Here is a 15917-nt window from a genome sequence, read left to right on the forward strand (position 1 = left end):
TGATATTCAACTTTACCACTTTAATGTCCAATGAAACTCCAGCATTCTTGTTTTGTCTGACTTCTGATGTGACGTCAAGTTGTGACTGAGTCAGAACTTTCTCCAGTTTAATGTGACAAGACTGATATTTATCTCCTATCAAACGTTCCACACTGTATAACTATGACTGTGCAGCCAAATTCCCCTCCAACTCGATTTTCACATTTGCTGATGACACCATCGTAGTAGATCTCAAACAATGATGGGACAGAGGAATTTGGTGAACTGGTGCAACAACAATAATCTCTCCCTCAAAGTCAATAACACGAAGGTGATAGTCATTGACTTCAGGAAGCATAGTGGAAGACATGCCCCTGTCTACATCAACGGGGATGAAGTGGAAATAGTCAATAGCTTTAAATTCCTAGGTGTCCAGATCACCAACAACCTGTCCTGGTCCCTCCACGCCAACGCTATAGTTAAGAAAGCCCACTAATGCCTCTACTTTCTCAGGAGGCTAAGAAAATTTGGCATCTCCACTGCGACTCTCACCAACTTTTACAGATGCTCCATAGAAAGCATTCTTTCTGGTTGTATCACAGCTTGGTATGGCTCTTGCTCTGTCCAAGACCGCAAGAAATTACAAAGGGTCGTGAACAAAGCCCAGTCCATCACTCAACCAGCCTCTCATCCATTGACGCTGTCAACACTTCCTGCTGCCTTGGAAAAGCAGCCAGCATAATCAAGGACCCCACGAACCCCGGACATTCTCTCTTCCACCTTCTTTCGTTGGCCAAAAGAAACAAAAGTCTGAGGTCACGTACCAACCGACTCAAGAACAGCTTCTTCCCTGCTGCCGTCAGACTTTTGAATGGACCTACCTCATATTAAGTTGACCTTTCTCTACACCCTAGCTATGACTGTAACACTATATTCTGCACCCTCTTCCTTCCTTCTCTATGAATGGTATGCTTTGTCTGTATAGCACGAAAGAAACAATACCTTTCACTGTATGTTAATACATGTGACAATAATAAATCAAATCAAATCAGATCCTCTTGGTAGCATGGATATAGGGTGGAAGTTTCCAGCCGCGCTCCTTCCAAAACTGGAAAATCCTGCCTGAGGTCAATGGACCTTTGTATGGTCCGTGTCCTGTCCGCAACTCCGTAGCTCACACCTCAACTACATAAAATCATGGATTGATACAAAGTGTCATAGAGGTTTAGGGTACCAAAGGAGACCAGAACTCTGCCGGAACGCTAAAAGCTGCTGTTGATGAGAATCTGAAAGAAAAACAGAAAATACAGAAGAAACACAGCAGGCTAGACAAAACCTATGAAGGGAATTGAGGAGTTCCAAGAGTGGACGTCTTGTTAAAAGTCTGTTCAGATGCTGTCTGACCTGCTGAGTTCTATGTCAATTGACATTAGGTGTCCACTGAAGAGCCTCAATTGGTGGTGTGGTGGGTAGGTCATCCACCAACCTTCCCACCATGGACTTAATCCGGGTGTAGGCAGGAAAGTGCCCTGCTACTTTCCTGTCGGACTAAATGCGCTCCCACACCAAACATGCCAAAGGGAGGGCACAAGATTCCGCCCTTTGTGTGTAGGAGTGTTTCCTCATTTCACTTCAGAAAAGTCTGGATCTAATTTTTGACTGTGCTTCCCAGACCTAGGCTCTCCGAGCCAGCGTAAAAATAGTTTCTTCCTCTTTCTATCCTGTTCCCTTTAACATTCTGAAAACTCACGGGTTCAGATTCTGCACTGCTCATTAATGATTCTTCAATCTGATTGGTTAAGATGATACACAATTACTGGCCTTGTTCACACTGATCCCAAATCCCCTAAGGGTGGCACGGTGGCACAGTGGTTAGCACTGCTGCCTCACAGTGCCAGGGACCTGGGTTCAAATCCTGGCTTGGGTCACTGCCTGTGCAGAGCCTGCACTTCCTCCCCGTATCCGTGTGGATCCTGCAGTTTCTTCCCATAGTCCGAAAGACGTGCTGGTTAGATGCATTGGCCGTGCTAAATTCTCCCTCAGTGTACCCAAACAGGCACCGGAATGTGGCGACTAGGGGATTTTCACAATAACTTCCTTGCAGTGTTAACATAAGCCTTTTTTTTAGCCATTCATGGGACGTTGCTGGCTGGCCAGCATTTATTGCCCTAACCCTGGGGGCAGTCGAGAGTCAACCACATTACTGTGGCTCTGGAGTCACTTGTAGGCCAGATCAGATAAGGATGGCAGATTTCCTTCCCTAAAGGACATTAGTAAACCAGATGGTTTCTCCGACAATCAACAATGGTTTCACGGTCATCAGGAGATTCTTAATTCCAGATATTTCTTATTATTGAATTCAAATTCCACTATCTGCCGTGGCGGGATTTGAACCTGGGTCCCCCAGAACATTAGCTGAGTTTCTGGATTAATGGTCTAGCAATAATGGCATTGGGCCATTGCCTCCCTACAAGCCTATTGTGACACTAATAAATAAACCTTTCGAGGGTGCTGTGCTATTTTGGCTCTGAATTACAATGAGTTCCATTAATCCTAAGTGTGATGTGCAGGGGTAGCCGGTTACTGACAGTTGAGAGCAAAATCCTACTTGAGGTTTATGGCGCGTGACACAGGTACAGCAGTCCCACTGCTAATATGATGGCATCACTAAATCAGCCCCGTAATGGTTGCAGTTTGTCTTGTGCATTTGACTTGATGACTATACACTGGGGCCAATCTAGAGTTGCATAATGACACTTACATAATGCACCCACAGGAGACAAGCAGGCTGATTGCATTTAGATGAACAATTTCATTCATAAAGCTAATGCATTCTAAGGTTACCAGCCAAAAGGTGCAGAACTTCCAGGGGCAGTGAAACTCAACCTGCCTAAATTTGAAACCTGACCTACAAGTAAGCTAAAGCAATCTTTAATGCCAAATTAGTTTATCATTTGCCATTTGAAGACTAACCTGTCATGTATACAGATCACGCAACAAGGCATTTTGGTGTCAAATAATCTTGAAGGCTCCCATTACATTCTGTACATTACGTAATTGTGCCAAGCAAATGCTAAATCACAATTAATGTGTAGGATAAATAATGCAAGTTTTATATGGAACATTAAAATAGCAGTTATGAAGATAATATTATAGAAAAGCCTTATGTAGTGTCAGTAGCTCCCACATGCTGAATGGAAGTAACTAGTCATTTGACAGTCTTAAGTCCTGGAAGGGAACAGTGCAAAGATTTAGCTCAAATACGTTGTGAGTGCAGGATTTACCCAAATCAGGTCATAAGGTGACGGCTTGGGTATAAGAATGAGGTTGAACATTTTTGTTGGTTTAATTTCTTTCCTTCTCCCCGCACTCCCACCAATTTTGCTATTTTGCCTGTCTGCCAGTCTGACCTTGTCATAAAAATTCTGGGATCTAATACATTGGCATCAAGATAACAGTTTGTTCAGCTCCTGCCAGAAACTTTGAACCATGTCCCCAGTTCCATCCTCCGATCCGCTACCAGCTGAGTCTGAATCTGGCAGTGCCCGACGTTCTGCCCAATCCTTAGCTGAGGTTCAATCTCAGATCCTAACCACCAAGGCTGCTTATATCCACCTTGGTAACATTTCCAAGCTCCTTCTCAACCCTGTCAACACTGATGTTGATTTTTGTATACCTCACCACCTCCTGGTTCTCATAGAATCCTACAGTGCAGAAGGAGGCCATTTGGCCCATCGAGTCTGCACCGACCACAATCCCACCCAGGTCCTATTCCCATAACCCAATGTATTTACCCTAGTTGGCCCGCTGACACGAAGGGGCAATTTAGCATGGTCAATCCATCTAACCCGCACATTTTTGGACGGTGGGAGGAAACCAGAGCATCTGGAGGAAACCCATTCAGACATGGGGAGAACGTGCAAACTCCACACAGACTGTGACCCAAGCCGGAAATTGAACCTGGGTCCCTGGCGCTGTGCGGCAGCAGAGCTAATCACTGTGCCACCGTGGCGCCCATCACATATGATCCTTTTCACTTTCCACAAGCTCTCCCTTACATATGTCCAACTTATCCAAAATGCCACAACTTCCTTCCCTTCCTGTACTAAGTCCTGCACACCAATCAGGCTCAAGCCCTGACTGTCACTCACTGGCTCCCCATCCTCCCTCCCAACATACAGAGCTCCAGTTCCTGCTCTGTGTCTACAGATCTCTCCCCCATCATAACCTCTCCGATCTCAGCAACATCCCCCAGCACTGAGTCTCAGTTAGTGCACTCAACTCTCCTGATTGCTGTCGGTTGTACCACACTTCCCTTCCCCATTCAATGTTCAGTATCTCAAAACCATCCTGTGCCAACCCTCTGAAATTCTCTTCTTATAATCATTCCTACTTCAGTCCTCCTGTTCAAAAACTTTCTGAATACTACATCTGCAGACACCTCCTTGCATTGTCTTTTCTGCTCAATATTCAGCCTCTGTTCTTTTTGTAACACTCTTTAGGGGTATTTCTTAAAGTTAATTTATTAGTCATAAGTAAGGTTTAAATTAACACTACAATGAAGTTACTGTGAAATTCCCCGAGTCGCCACACTCCGGCGCCTGTTCGGGTTAGTGCACCCTAACCAGCACATCTTTCAGAATGTGGGAGGAAATCGGAGCACCCGGAGGAAACCCAAGCAGACACGGGGAGAATGTGCAAACTCCACACAGACAGCGACCCAAGCCGGGAATTGAACCAGGGTCCCTGGCGCTGTGAAGCAGCAGTGCTAAAATGCAGCATTAGTGTGAATTATTGTTCTGAGCAAATTAATAAACTGAGATGATTTTAACTTTGGTTAGCATTAGTCTATGATGAGGTACTTAGTGGAAGAGAATGGAGTGAAGCCTGACTCATTTTAATTTTGGACATTCATCTCCCATCTAAAACTATCGGGATGATGTCAAGGCAGGCAGACAGGGGAGAGGATTGAGGTGTGAGGCAGAGACTGCCAGATAGTCACCAGCATAGTTAAGTGGCAGGGTCAGGGAGGGCAGCAAAGAATTGATGCCAATTGGAGGAAGGGGAAGAAACATCAAGAGAGAAACTTCCTGTTCCTGCGGGTTCCCGAGGAATATTCCGAAAATTAAAGCTTACCTTGGCCTTTTCTGGCCACACTGCTGCCTCTCATGAGGTTTCTCCAGTAGAGTATGAAGGCCTCCCCTCTGAGTTGAGTACAAATAGCATGGCAGTGCCAATTATGTCAGTGGGCCATGACTTCTACATTTTACAATTGGGCAGGTCCAAACAGAGTGGCTTTGTGCCAGTAAGTCCAGCTTTGTCCAATTTGAATCTGTCCCACACACTATTCCCACCTAGAAGTGGAAGTTAGAATCACCTGCAGTGTGACAGAAAGGTTAATCATCTCAGTATAGGAGTTCTATAAATAAAGTGATCATGTTGTCAGCCTTAAATGTCCTAGAGACGGCATGATGGCACAATGGTTAGCACTGCTGCCTCACAGCGCCAGGGACCCAGGTTCGATTCCTGGCTTAGGTCTTTTTCTGTGTGGAGTTTGCATGTTCTCCCCGTGTCTGCGTGGGTTTCCTCCGGGTGCTCCCACAGTCCGAAAGACATGCTGTTAGATGCATTGGCCATGCTAAATTCTCCCTCAATGTACCCGAACAGGCGCCGGAGTGTGGCGACTAGGGGAGTTTCACAGTAACTTCATTGCAGTGTTAATGCAAGCCTACTTGTGACAATAATAAATAAACATTAAACTTTAAAATTCAGGGAATGTAACAGAACTTGACTAAAGAACTAAAGGTAGGATAGAGTTAAGCAATGTGCTGTGATAAAGACATCCGAATTCAATGACAAAAATCCCCCTTCACAAGACTTGGCACAGAATTTGTTTGAATGGCGTTACTGTTACCTCTTCCAAGGTATAATATTCAGTCTGTGTTAATGTACAGTTTTCATTGTCTGCATCAGCGACTGAGGTGGTTGGAGATCTCAGGTAAAGCTGAGACATTCCCCACCTGTAAAGTGATCCCGGCACCATAAATTATGGAGAGGCCTGAAGCCTGATGATAGGGTTTGTGCTCCAGGGCTCTTTTTACACTCTGCTTTCTCTTCAGGTCACGTGGCCCTGGCAGAGTAGTAATTTTTCATGAGATTCGTGTGGCTATGCAGGACAGAGCAGGGAGCGAGTTGGCGTATGAATGTGAGACGGAGGATAAAGGGTAGGAAGGTTAAATCGAAAATGACGCCAACATGAAAGACAAGAAGAAAAAATCAAAGGACCGCTTCGACGAAGATGAGGAAGAAGAAGAAACTGTGGAAAAAAGGAAGAAAAAGAAAGCGTCATCAAAGGAAGAGTCCGACAAAAGGTCCAAGTCAAAAGGCTCAGTCGAAGATGATGATCCTGATGAGAAACCTCGAAAGGAGAAGAAGAAAGGGAAGAAATCCAAGAAGGGTTCAGACGACAGTGAGGAAGAAAAAACAGAAAAGGGAAAGGATAAAGGCAAAGGAGATAAATCAAAAGGCAAAAAATCCAAAAAGGCATACAACTATCAGGAAATCTATGAGAAAGAGCTTCTGACATATTGCACAGAGTCCTCAGATGATGGAGAGGATCTGTACCACAAGAAGAAAGGTCATTATTATTGCCAATGTCTTTATTTCTCTAGAGTTCACTTCATTTATGTCTGTTTTTCTGTGGTTAAGATACGGGATGTTACTTTCAGTATTACACTTCTAATTTAAATATCTAAAAAAAGGACAGGGAAATATACCAAATACATTGATTTAATTTGATTTATTATTGTCACATGTATTAATATACAGTGAAAAGTATAGTTTCTTGCGCGCTGTACAGACAAAGCATACCATTCATAGAGAAGGCAAGCAGAGAGTGAAGAATGTAGTGTTACAGTCATAGCTAGGGTGCAGAGAAACATCCTCCCTCTGGAGTACTGTACACAGTCCCGGTTGTCACATTGTGTACAGAAGATGCAGAGATTCCAGAGGGAGCACAAAAATAACTAACAAGGTTTTACTAGAAATGTAGGGAGTTATCTGTCAGGAGAATATGAACAAGCCAGAACTCTCCTTTCTTGAAACAAGAAGGCGGAGGGGCACTCTGAGAGAGGTCTGTAAAATTATGGAAGGTTTTTAAAGAGTCGACACAGAGGGTGGAATTTTTATTTATTTATTTATTCGTAGGCTTGCATTAACACTGCAGTGACTGTAAAAATCCCCTAGTCGCCACACTCCAGCGCTTGTTCGGGTATAATGAGGGAGAATTCAGCATTGTCAATGTACATCGTTCAGACTGTGGGAGGAAACCGGAGCACCCGGAGGAAACCCACGCAGACATAGGGAGAATGTGCAAACTCCGCACAGACAGTGACCCAAGCCAGGAATCGAACCCAGTTCCCTGGCGCTGTGAGGCTGCAGTGTTAACCACTGTGCCACCATGCAGCCCACTTTTATAGGCGAATATTATCCTCTGCTGGGGCCAGGCTGGCAGGCATTGGGGGAGGGGTCGTAAAACTAAGCTCAATGCCATAGACAGAGTTTCCTGGTGCCCAACGCATCCTCAGCACATTTTTGCCCACGGATTCATAATAGAATCATCGAGTGCTTATAGTGCAGAAGAGGCCCTTCTCCCCCTCAGGTCCGCATTGACACATTAGAAACACCTGAACCCCCATCTAATCCCACCTGCCAGCACTTGCCCATAGCCATTATGATGCGCCAAGTGCCAGTGACTCTCCGCTACACTATCCCTGTAATCCCACACATTTGCCATGGCTAGTCCATCTAACCTACACAGCCTGAGACACTAAGGGGCAATTTAGCATGGCCAATCAACCTAACTTGCACATCTTTGGAGTGTGGGAGGAAACTGGAGCACCCGGAGGAAACCCACGGGGAGAACGAGCAAACTCTACACAGGCAGTGACCCAAGGCCAGAATCGAACCTGGGTCTCTGGTGCTGTGAGGCAGCAGTGCTAACCACTGTGCCACCGTGCCGTCCTGGTGGGAGAAACATCTGGTGTTCCTTTAAATGGCCGATTAATGGCCACATAGGAGTCTCAATCTGTCCTCCACCATGATTTCTCCAGTAGTGAGCAGAGGCTGGTGCCAAGTGTGAAGCCCAGCAGCTTTCAGTTTCCAGGCTGTTGGAAGGGAAGGGCAAGAGGCCCCCCCCCCCCCACTCCATTACCCCTGCCCCCTTGGCCTGTCCAGCCTAGCCCCCCACCCCTCTAACTGGAAGCCTGTCAAGCTGCACCCAGCAATGCCCTCTCACCTTCCTCAATGCCCGATTCCATTGGTGATCACCGTTGGGGGCTGGATAGAATCCCAGCAGTGGCCATTGCTCCTGCTGCTGCTGGAACAAGAGGGCTGCTGGCCATTTGGTTGGCCTGCTTCACTCAGAGGTGGAATTTCATCCCCAGACGGGAGCTAAAGCCTCGCCTCCAGTCACTGGAGGGGGAGTTGTTGGTGGCAATCCGAGCCCCGTGTAAGATCCTGACTTAGAGGGAATGGGGAAATCTAAGAGGCTGACGGCTGCCATAAAACTGGAGACCCCCACTGATCCAATCTCCAGGTGGCCTAATGGAAAAAAGACCCCAATTGGCAGCGGAAACCCTGCCGCCAGGGCTCCTGGCTACTTCCATTGCTGCACCTTTCCCAGTAACATGCCCCCAAGAACTGTTGGCCAATCAGGTGCTGGGTTTTATTCCAATACACTTGAGCCTCCACCAAGAATTGTTCAACCGCTGGAGGAAGGTAAATAAGGCCGCAGTGGGGTTAACAAGGGGGCAAAGGGGTCGAAGGAAAGGGCGGGTTGGGTTCTCTTCAAGGGCCCCTCACCTACACCTCCCCACTGAGCAATGCCGGATCTCCTGATCAGGCATTGAGCGGCTTTGAATGTGAGTCACCCCCCCCACCCCATCCCACCTCCCAACCCCGGAATGCCTGCTTGTATTCCCACATGGCAAGAAACCCACCCCCAGCGGCAGCAGATGAAGCCCTTAAATGGACATTCATTGCCCACTTAAGAGTTTTAATTAGCATCCGGTTGGGAAGGCCAGCCGTAAGTTGTTCTTGTTGAAGTTGTACAAGACATTGGTAAGGCCACACTTGGAATACTGTGTGCAATTCTGGTCACCCTATTACAGAAAGGATATTATTAAACTAAAAAGAGTGCAGAAAAGAATTACTAGGATGCTACCAGGACATGATGGTTTGAGTTATAAGGAAAGGCTGGATAGACTAAGACTTTTTTCCCTGGAGTGTAGGTGACTTAGAGGTGATCTTATAAAGGTCTATAAAATAATGGGGGGCATAGATCAGCTAGATAGTCAACATCTTTTCCCAAAAGTAGGGGAGTTTAAAACAAGAGGGCATAGGTTTAAGGTGAGAGGGGAGAGATACAAAAGTGTCCAGAGGGGCAATTTTTTCACACAGAGGGTGGTGAGTGTCTGGAACAAGCTGCCAGAGGTAGTAGTAGAGGCGGGTACAATTTTGTCTTTTGAAAAACATTTAGACAGTTACATGGGTAAGATGGGTATAGAGGGACATGGGTCAAATGCGGGCAATTGGGACTTGCTTAGTGGTAAAAACTGGGCGGATTGGACAAGTTGGGCTGAAGGGTTGTAACCCTTTATGACTCTATCTATGACTCTAAGTCTTCCAGTCTTAGACTTAATCGGTGGGAGGAGGTGTGGAAGGCAGCAGGGTAACCAACCTGCACACTCCTGTCCCTTCAAACAGACTCCCACCTCCAGAATGGCCATTGAATTCTGCCCAGTATGTCTACCTGTGGGATGAGGATCTGAGTCAACAGGCAACAAAAATCAAATAGAGAATTCAGAAGAAGTTATTTTGCAGAGAGCAGTGAGAATGTGAAACTTGCTGCCATATCGATTGGTTGGCATGAATAGCATGAATGCATTTAAGAAGAGGATAGATGAGCCCACGAGGGAGACGGAATAGCGGATTCTGCTGGTTGAGTTAGCAGAAGGGGCTGAAATGGAGTATAAATGGTGTTGTGGACTGATTGGGCCTGTGCTTGATTCTGTGTTTTATATCCTGTGTAATCTGAGGTCAGGTAGTTGCTACGTATTGATGAAGGGTCCCCTGTGAAACAGTCACCTGACTTTCACCTTCTGACCCGGCATTTCTAGCATTTCCCTTTCCTCCTTCCATTCGGGTGCCCGAGCAGGGGGAACCCCCCCGCCCCACCCCCCACACACACCCCCCTCCTCCACCCAACCCCCCAAGCCCACAGCCGGCCAGGGTTTACCTGGCGGCCTCGCCACATTGCACGGATGGCATCCTCTCCACCGTTGGTAAAAGACCAACAGAGGCATGTAGGCAATGCACATGGTGCCCTTGCCCTGCCACCCGATTTGATGTCTTCTTTGCTGCTTGCCTGCCCACTCCATGGGTGGGGGTAGGGGTGAGGGGTGGGGGGAGCACAGAATTCTGGCTGAAAATTCTAATACATTTTTCTCTCAATATAAATTCCGGTGTTGCATTCTTCATATATGTACATGGTCTTATTTTAACTCTGTGTAAGCGGATTGGGTTTGAATGAATTTAAATCCCTCCCATCGACTCTAATCCAGCATTTTCTGTGAGTATGGATCATTCTGTGTGAACATAAATTTTGACGTAGTATACTCTGGGTATATTACAGTATACTCTGGGTATATTATAGTATACTCTGGGTATTGTATAGTATACTCTGGGTATATTACAGTATACTCTGGGTATATTATAGTATACTCTGGGTATATTACAGTATACTCTGGGTACATTATAGTATACTCTGGGTATTGTATAGTATACTCTGGGTATATTACAGTATACTCTGGGTATATTATAGTATACTCTGGGTATATTATAGTATATTCTGGATATTGTATAGTATACTCTGGGTATATCATAGTGTACTCTGGATATATTATGGTGTACTCTGGGTATATTATGATGTACTCTGGGTATATTATAGTACACTCTGGGTATAGTATAGTATACTCTGGGTATATTATAATATACTCTGGGTACATTATAGTATACTCTGGGTGTAGCATAGTATACTCTGGGTATAATTATAGTATACTCTGGATATATTATATAATTTACATCATGAGCATTGACTCTCAAAGTCTTCCTCATGAGTATACATCCTGTTCCAATGTTCTCTGTCAGTGCAGATACAATTACACATGAGTTTGGATTCCAAAGCAGCAGTCTACATGAATACAGATTCTAATTCCACATGGGTCCACATGAGTCCACATAATGTTCTTTATGAGTGCAGCTTGCATATAATATTGTCCTCAAAGGTAGGTTCTAATGTTCTATGTTTTTTTGTGAGTTTAGAATCTCTGTCATGTTCCTCATGAGTATCAATTCTAATTGTTCCCTGCGAATATGATTCATATTCCAGATGATTTTAGATTCCAATCGTGTTTCTGTGTGATTCTAATGTAATGCTTTACATGAGTACAAGATTCCATGCTGTAAATCTCGAATGCAATGGGCCTGACATCTGCGGGGGCGGGTCACTGAGGAAACAGAAATCCTGAAATCCTGGCAGATACGTGATATCGGGGAGCACGGTGGCACAGTGGTTAGGCCTGTTGCCTCACAGTGCCAGGGACCCAGGTTCAATTCCGGCCTCGGGTGACTGTCTGTGTGGCACATTCTTCCCATGCCTGCGTGGTTTTCCTCATTTATGACTATAGTGCAGGCCCTGAACATATCTTTCAATGTCTGCACATCTGTGGTGAGTGGATGCTTCTGCAGCATTTTATACATGTGTAGAAAAGATAGAGGCTGGGATTCTCCATTCCTGCTGCTGGGAATGGACATTTGGCCGAATACAAGATTGCAGAATCCCAGCCAGATTAGAGAAGAAAGCAGGTGGATTATCATAGAATCCCTACAGTGCAGAAGGAGGCCATTCGGCCCATTGAGTCTGCACCGACCACAATCCCACCCAGACCCTATTCCCCACACATTTACCCTGCCAATCCCCCTGACATTAGAGTCAATTTAGCATGGCCAAACCACCTAACCCGCACATCTTCCAGACTGTGGGAGGAAACCGGAGCACCCAGCGAAAACCCACGCAGACACGGGGAGAATGTGCAAACTCCACACAGACAGTGACCCATGCCGGGAATTGAACCCGGGTCCCTGGCACTGTGAGGCACCAGTGCTAACCACTGTGCCACCTGTGGAGTGGCAGCATCAATAAAAGAGGGAATGCACGCTTTAGATTGAGACAAGGAAGAATTGCAAATGATACCGATACAGCTCAAAGATTTACAAAAGGACTCGGCACGTTTTTACAGATCTCCCACTTGTGGAAGGTAAATGGGAGAAGTATTCTGCTGTTTTGAATAACAAAATTATTAGTAATAATAACAGCAGAAAATGCTGAGTAAGCTCAGCTGGTCCGGCAACATCTGTGGAGAGAGAAACAGAGTCAATAAGCAGGGATTTCCAGCAGTGGAGGCGGCTTGCCATTGGTCGGCAGTGGGATCTGCTGGTCCTGCCAATGTCTACAGGGCTTTGTGTGCCTCAACCTCGGAGGTTGAGGCACACACCCCGAGGACCGGAAAGTTTTTGCCAATGCTCTGAGTCTGTACAACTCTTCTCCAGAGCTAAAGAGAGGGAGAAAGATGATGGGTTTTGTATTGTTCAAGAGTGGGTGAAGGAGCTGGAGAAAAACAGATGGTCAGTGATTGGTGAGAGCTCGGAGAGACTTCACAAAGATATTTCAGTGCACGAAACAAAGGAAGTACTACTGGCAGTACAATAGTTACTGGCAGTACAATAGTTAATGGCAGTACAATAGTTACTGGCAGTGCAATAGTTAATGGCCGCGCAATAGTTAATAACAGTACAATAGTTAATGGCAGTACAATAGTTAATGGCAGTACAATAGTTAATAACAGTACAATAGTTAATAACAGTACAATAGTTAATGGCCGCGCAATAGTTAATAACAGTACAATAGTTAATGGCAGTACAATAGTTAAAAGCAGTGCAATAGTTAAAAGCAGTGCAATAGTTAATGGCAACAGTGTTAAGGACAATAGAAGGTGCCAATAGTGGCATAAAGGTAAGGTAGCAGGATGTTAACAAATGTGAGGTTATTCACTTTGGAAGAAATAATAGCAAATTGGATTATTATCTAAATGGAAAGAAATTACAACATGCTGCTGTGCAGAGGGACCTGGGGGTCCTTGTGCATGAGACGCAAAAACCCAGTCTGCAGGTACAACAGGTGATCAAGAAGGCAAATGGGATGTTGGCCTATATCGCAAGGGGGATAGAATATGAAAGCAGAGATGTCTTGCTGCATCTGTACAGGGCATTGGTGAGGCCGCAGCTGGAATACTGTGTGCAGTATTGGTCCCCTTATTTGCGGAAGGATATATTGGCCTTGGAGGGAGTGCAGAGAAGGTTCACCAGGTTGATACCAGAGATGAGGGGTGTTGATTATGAGGAGAGACTGAGCAGATTGGGTTTGTACTCGTTGGAATTTAGAAGGCTGAGGGGGGATCTTACAGAGACCTATAAGATAATGAAGGGGCTGGATAGGATAGAGGTGGAGAGATTCTTTCCACTTAGAAAGGAAACTAGAACTAGAGGGCACAGCCTCAAAATAAAGGGGGGTCAGTTTAGGACAGAGTTGAGGAGGAACTTCTTCTCTCAGAGGGTGGTGAATCTCTGGAATTCTCTGCCCACTGAAGTGGTGGAGGCTACTTCGTTGAATATATTTAAATCACGGATAGATGGATTCCTGATCGGTAAGGGAATTAGGAGTTATAGGGATCAGGCGGGTAAGTGGAACTGATCCACTTCAGATCAGCCATGATCTTATTGAATGGCGGGGCAGGCCCGAGGGGCTGGATGGCCTACTCCTGCTCCTATTTATTATGTTCTTATGTGTTAATTTAGTTTTATTTTTGTGCTTTTATTCTATTTAACAGCGCTATTATTCTGGGAAATACTAATCATTTACTTGTCAATTGGGAATGAGAGGGAGTAAGTAGAAAAAACCTAATTATAGAAACAGGACTCCTTCCTCAAGCAATATATAAGGCGATGTTCCAGTGCAGAAGTGTTGTTGGATCTGGTTAAGAAGCAATGAGATAGATCAAGTCGCTGTGCTAAATGTACTATCTTGTTAGTAGTCACCACAAAAAAAAACATAAGATCCATCTGGAGAGAAAAAATGTTAGGATAAAAATTAAAACACCAAATTCTACTGGCATAGATTGCGAATTAGTTAATGGACAGAAATCATAGAATAGGAATAAATGGTTGTCAGGTTGTGACTAGTGGGATCCTGCAGGGATCAGTGCTGGGGCCCCAGCTATTCACAATCCACGTCAGTGATTTGGATGTGGGGACCAAATGTGATATTTCCAAGCTTGCTGATGAAATAAATCTAGGTGGGAATGTGAGTTGTGAGGAGGATGCAAAGAGGCTTCATGGGGATTTGGACTGGCTTAGCGAGTGGGCAAGAACATGACAGATGGAATATAACATGGATAAGAGTGAGGTAACCCACTTGGGGGGAGGAATAAAGACGCAGAGTATTTCTTAAATGATGAGAGAATAGAAAATGTTGATGTCCAAAGGCTTCTTCCACGCTGTGATCATTTAAAAATTCATTTATGGGATGTGAGCATTGTTCATAAGTCACTGAAAGCGAGCATGTAGATACAGTACACAATTAGAAACAAGTGGTATGTCGACCTTCGTCACAAAATATTTTGAGTACAGTAAATATGTCTTGCTTCAATTGTTTAGAGTCTTGGTTAGGCCACACCTGCAGTATTGTATTTCTCCCCTTACCTAAGGAAAGATATACTTACCATAGAGAGAGAGCAGCAGCGGATGTTCACCAGACTGATCCCAGGGATGGTGGGAGAGATTGAGGGGACTGGGCTTGTATTTTCTAGAGTTTAGAAGAATGAGAGGCAATCTCATTGAAACTTACAGTATTCTGAAAGGACTAAACAGGGTAGATAGAATCATAAAATCCCTACAGTGCAGAAGGAGGCCATTTGGCCCATCGAGTATGCGCCAACTCTTACCCAGACTTACCCTATAACCCCACGTATTTACTCCGCTAATCCCCCTAACCTATGCATCCTGGGATGCTTAGGGGCAATTTCGCATGGCTAATCAACCTAACCCGCACATCTTTGGAGTGTGAGAGGAAACCTGAGCACCCGGAGGAAACCACGCAGACAGGGGGAAAACTTCACACAGACAGTAACCCAAGGCTAGAATTGAACCTGGGTCCCTGGCACTGCGAGGCAGCACTGCCAACCTCAGTGCTACCGTGCCACCCAGGAAGGATGTTTCCGCTGATGGGTGTTGGTTGGGGGGGGGGGGTGGGCAGTGGTAGGTATGCAGATAGTGTGGGAAAATGGCATTGAGATAGACAATCATTCACGATCTGGTTGAGTAACAGATTTCTTCACATGCTCTTTGACCACAGGCGAGGTTCCAGAGGATTGGAGAATAGCCAATGTTGTTCCCTTGTTTAAGAAAGGAAGCAGGGATAATCCAGGAAATTATAGGCCGGTGAGCCTGATGTCAGTGGTGGGGAAGCTTTTGGAGAAGATACTGCGGGACAGGATATATGCACATTGGAAGAAAATGGACTAGTTAGTGACAGGCAGAGTGGTTTTGTCCAGGGAAGGTCATGACTCACCAACTTGATTGAGTTTTTTGAAGAGGTGACAAACATAATTGATGAGGGAAGGGATGTGGATGTAGTTTATATGCTCTTTAGTAAGGCATTTGACAAAGGTCCGACATGGCAGACTGGTACAAAAACTAAAATCACATGGGATTCAGGGTGGGCTGGCTAGATGGGTGGGTTTGGTTATAGACATTTCCACTCC

The 15917-nt window shown here is 45.3% G+C and overlaps 1 protein-coding gene across 1 annotated transcript in view; it reads left to right on the top strand.

Annotated features, from left to right (window-relative positions):
• Positions 1 to 6234: 6234 nt before the first annotated feature.
• Positions 6235 to 15917, top strand: part of loxhd1a (lipoxygenase homology PLAT domains 1a) — a 160387-nt gene continuing 150704 nt past the window's right edge. The window contains exon 1 of the mRNA XM_078198217.1: positions 6235 to 6616. Within this exon, the coding sequence (XP_078054343.1) occupies positions 6235 to 6616 (382 nt within the window). The remainder of the gene's footprint in view (positions 6617 to 15917) is intronic.

The sequence above is a fragment of the Mustelus asterias genome, chromosome 1, assembly GCF_964213995.1.
Source record: "Mustelus asterias chromosome 1, sMusAst1.hap1.1, whole genome shotgun sequence".
NCBI classification, from domain to species: Eukaryota; Metazoa; Chordata; class Chondrichthyes; order Carcharhiniformes; family Triakidae; genus Mustelus; species Mustelus asterias.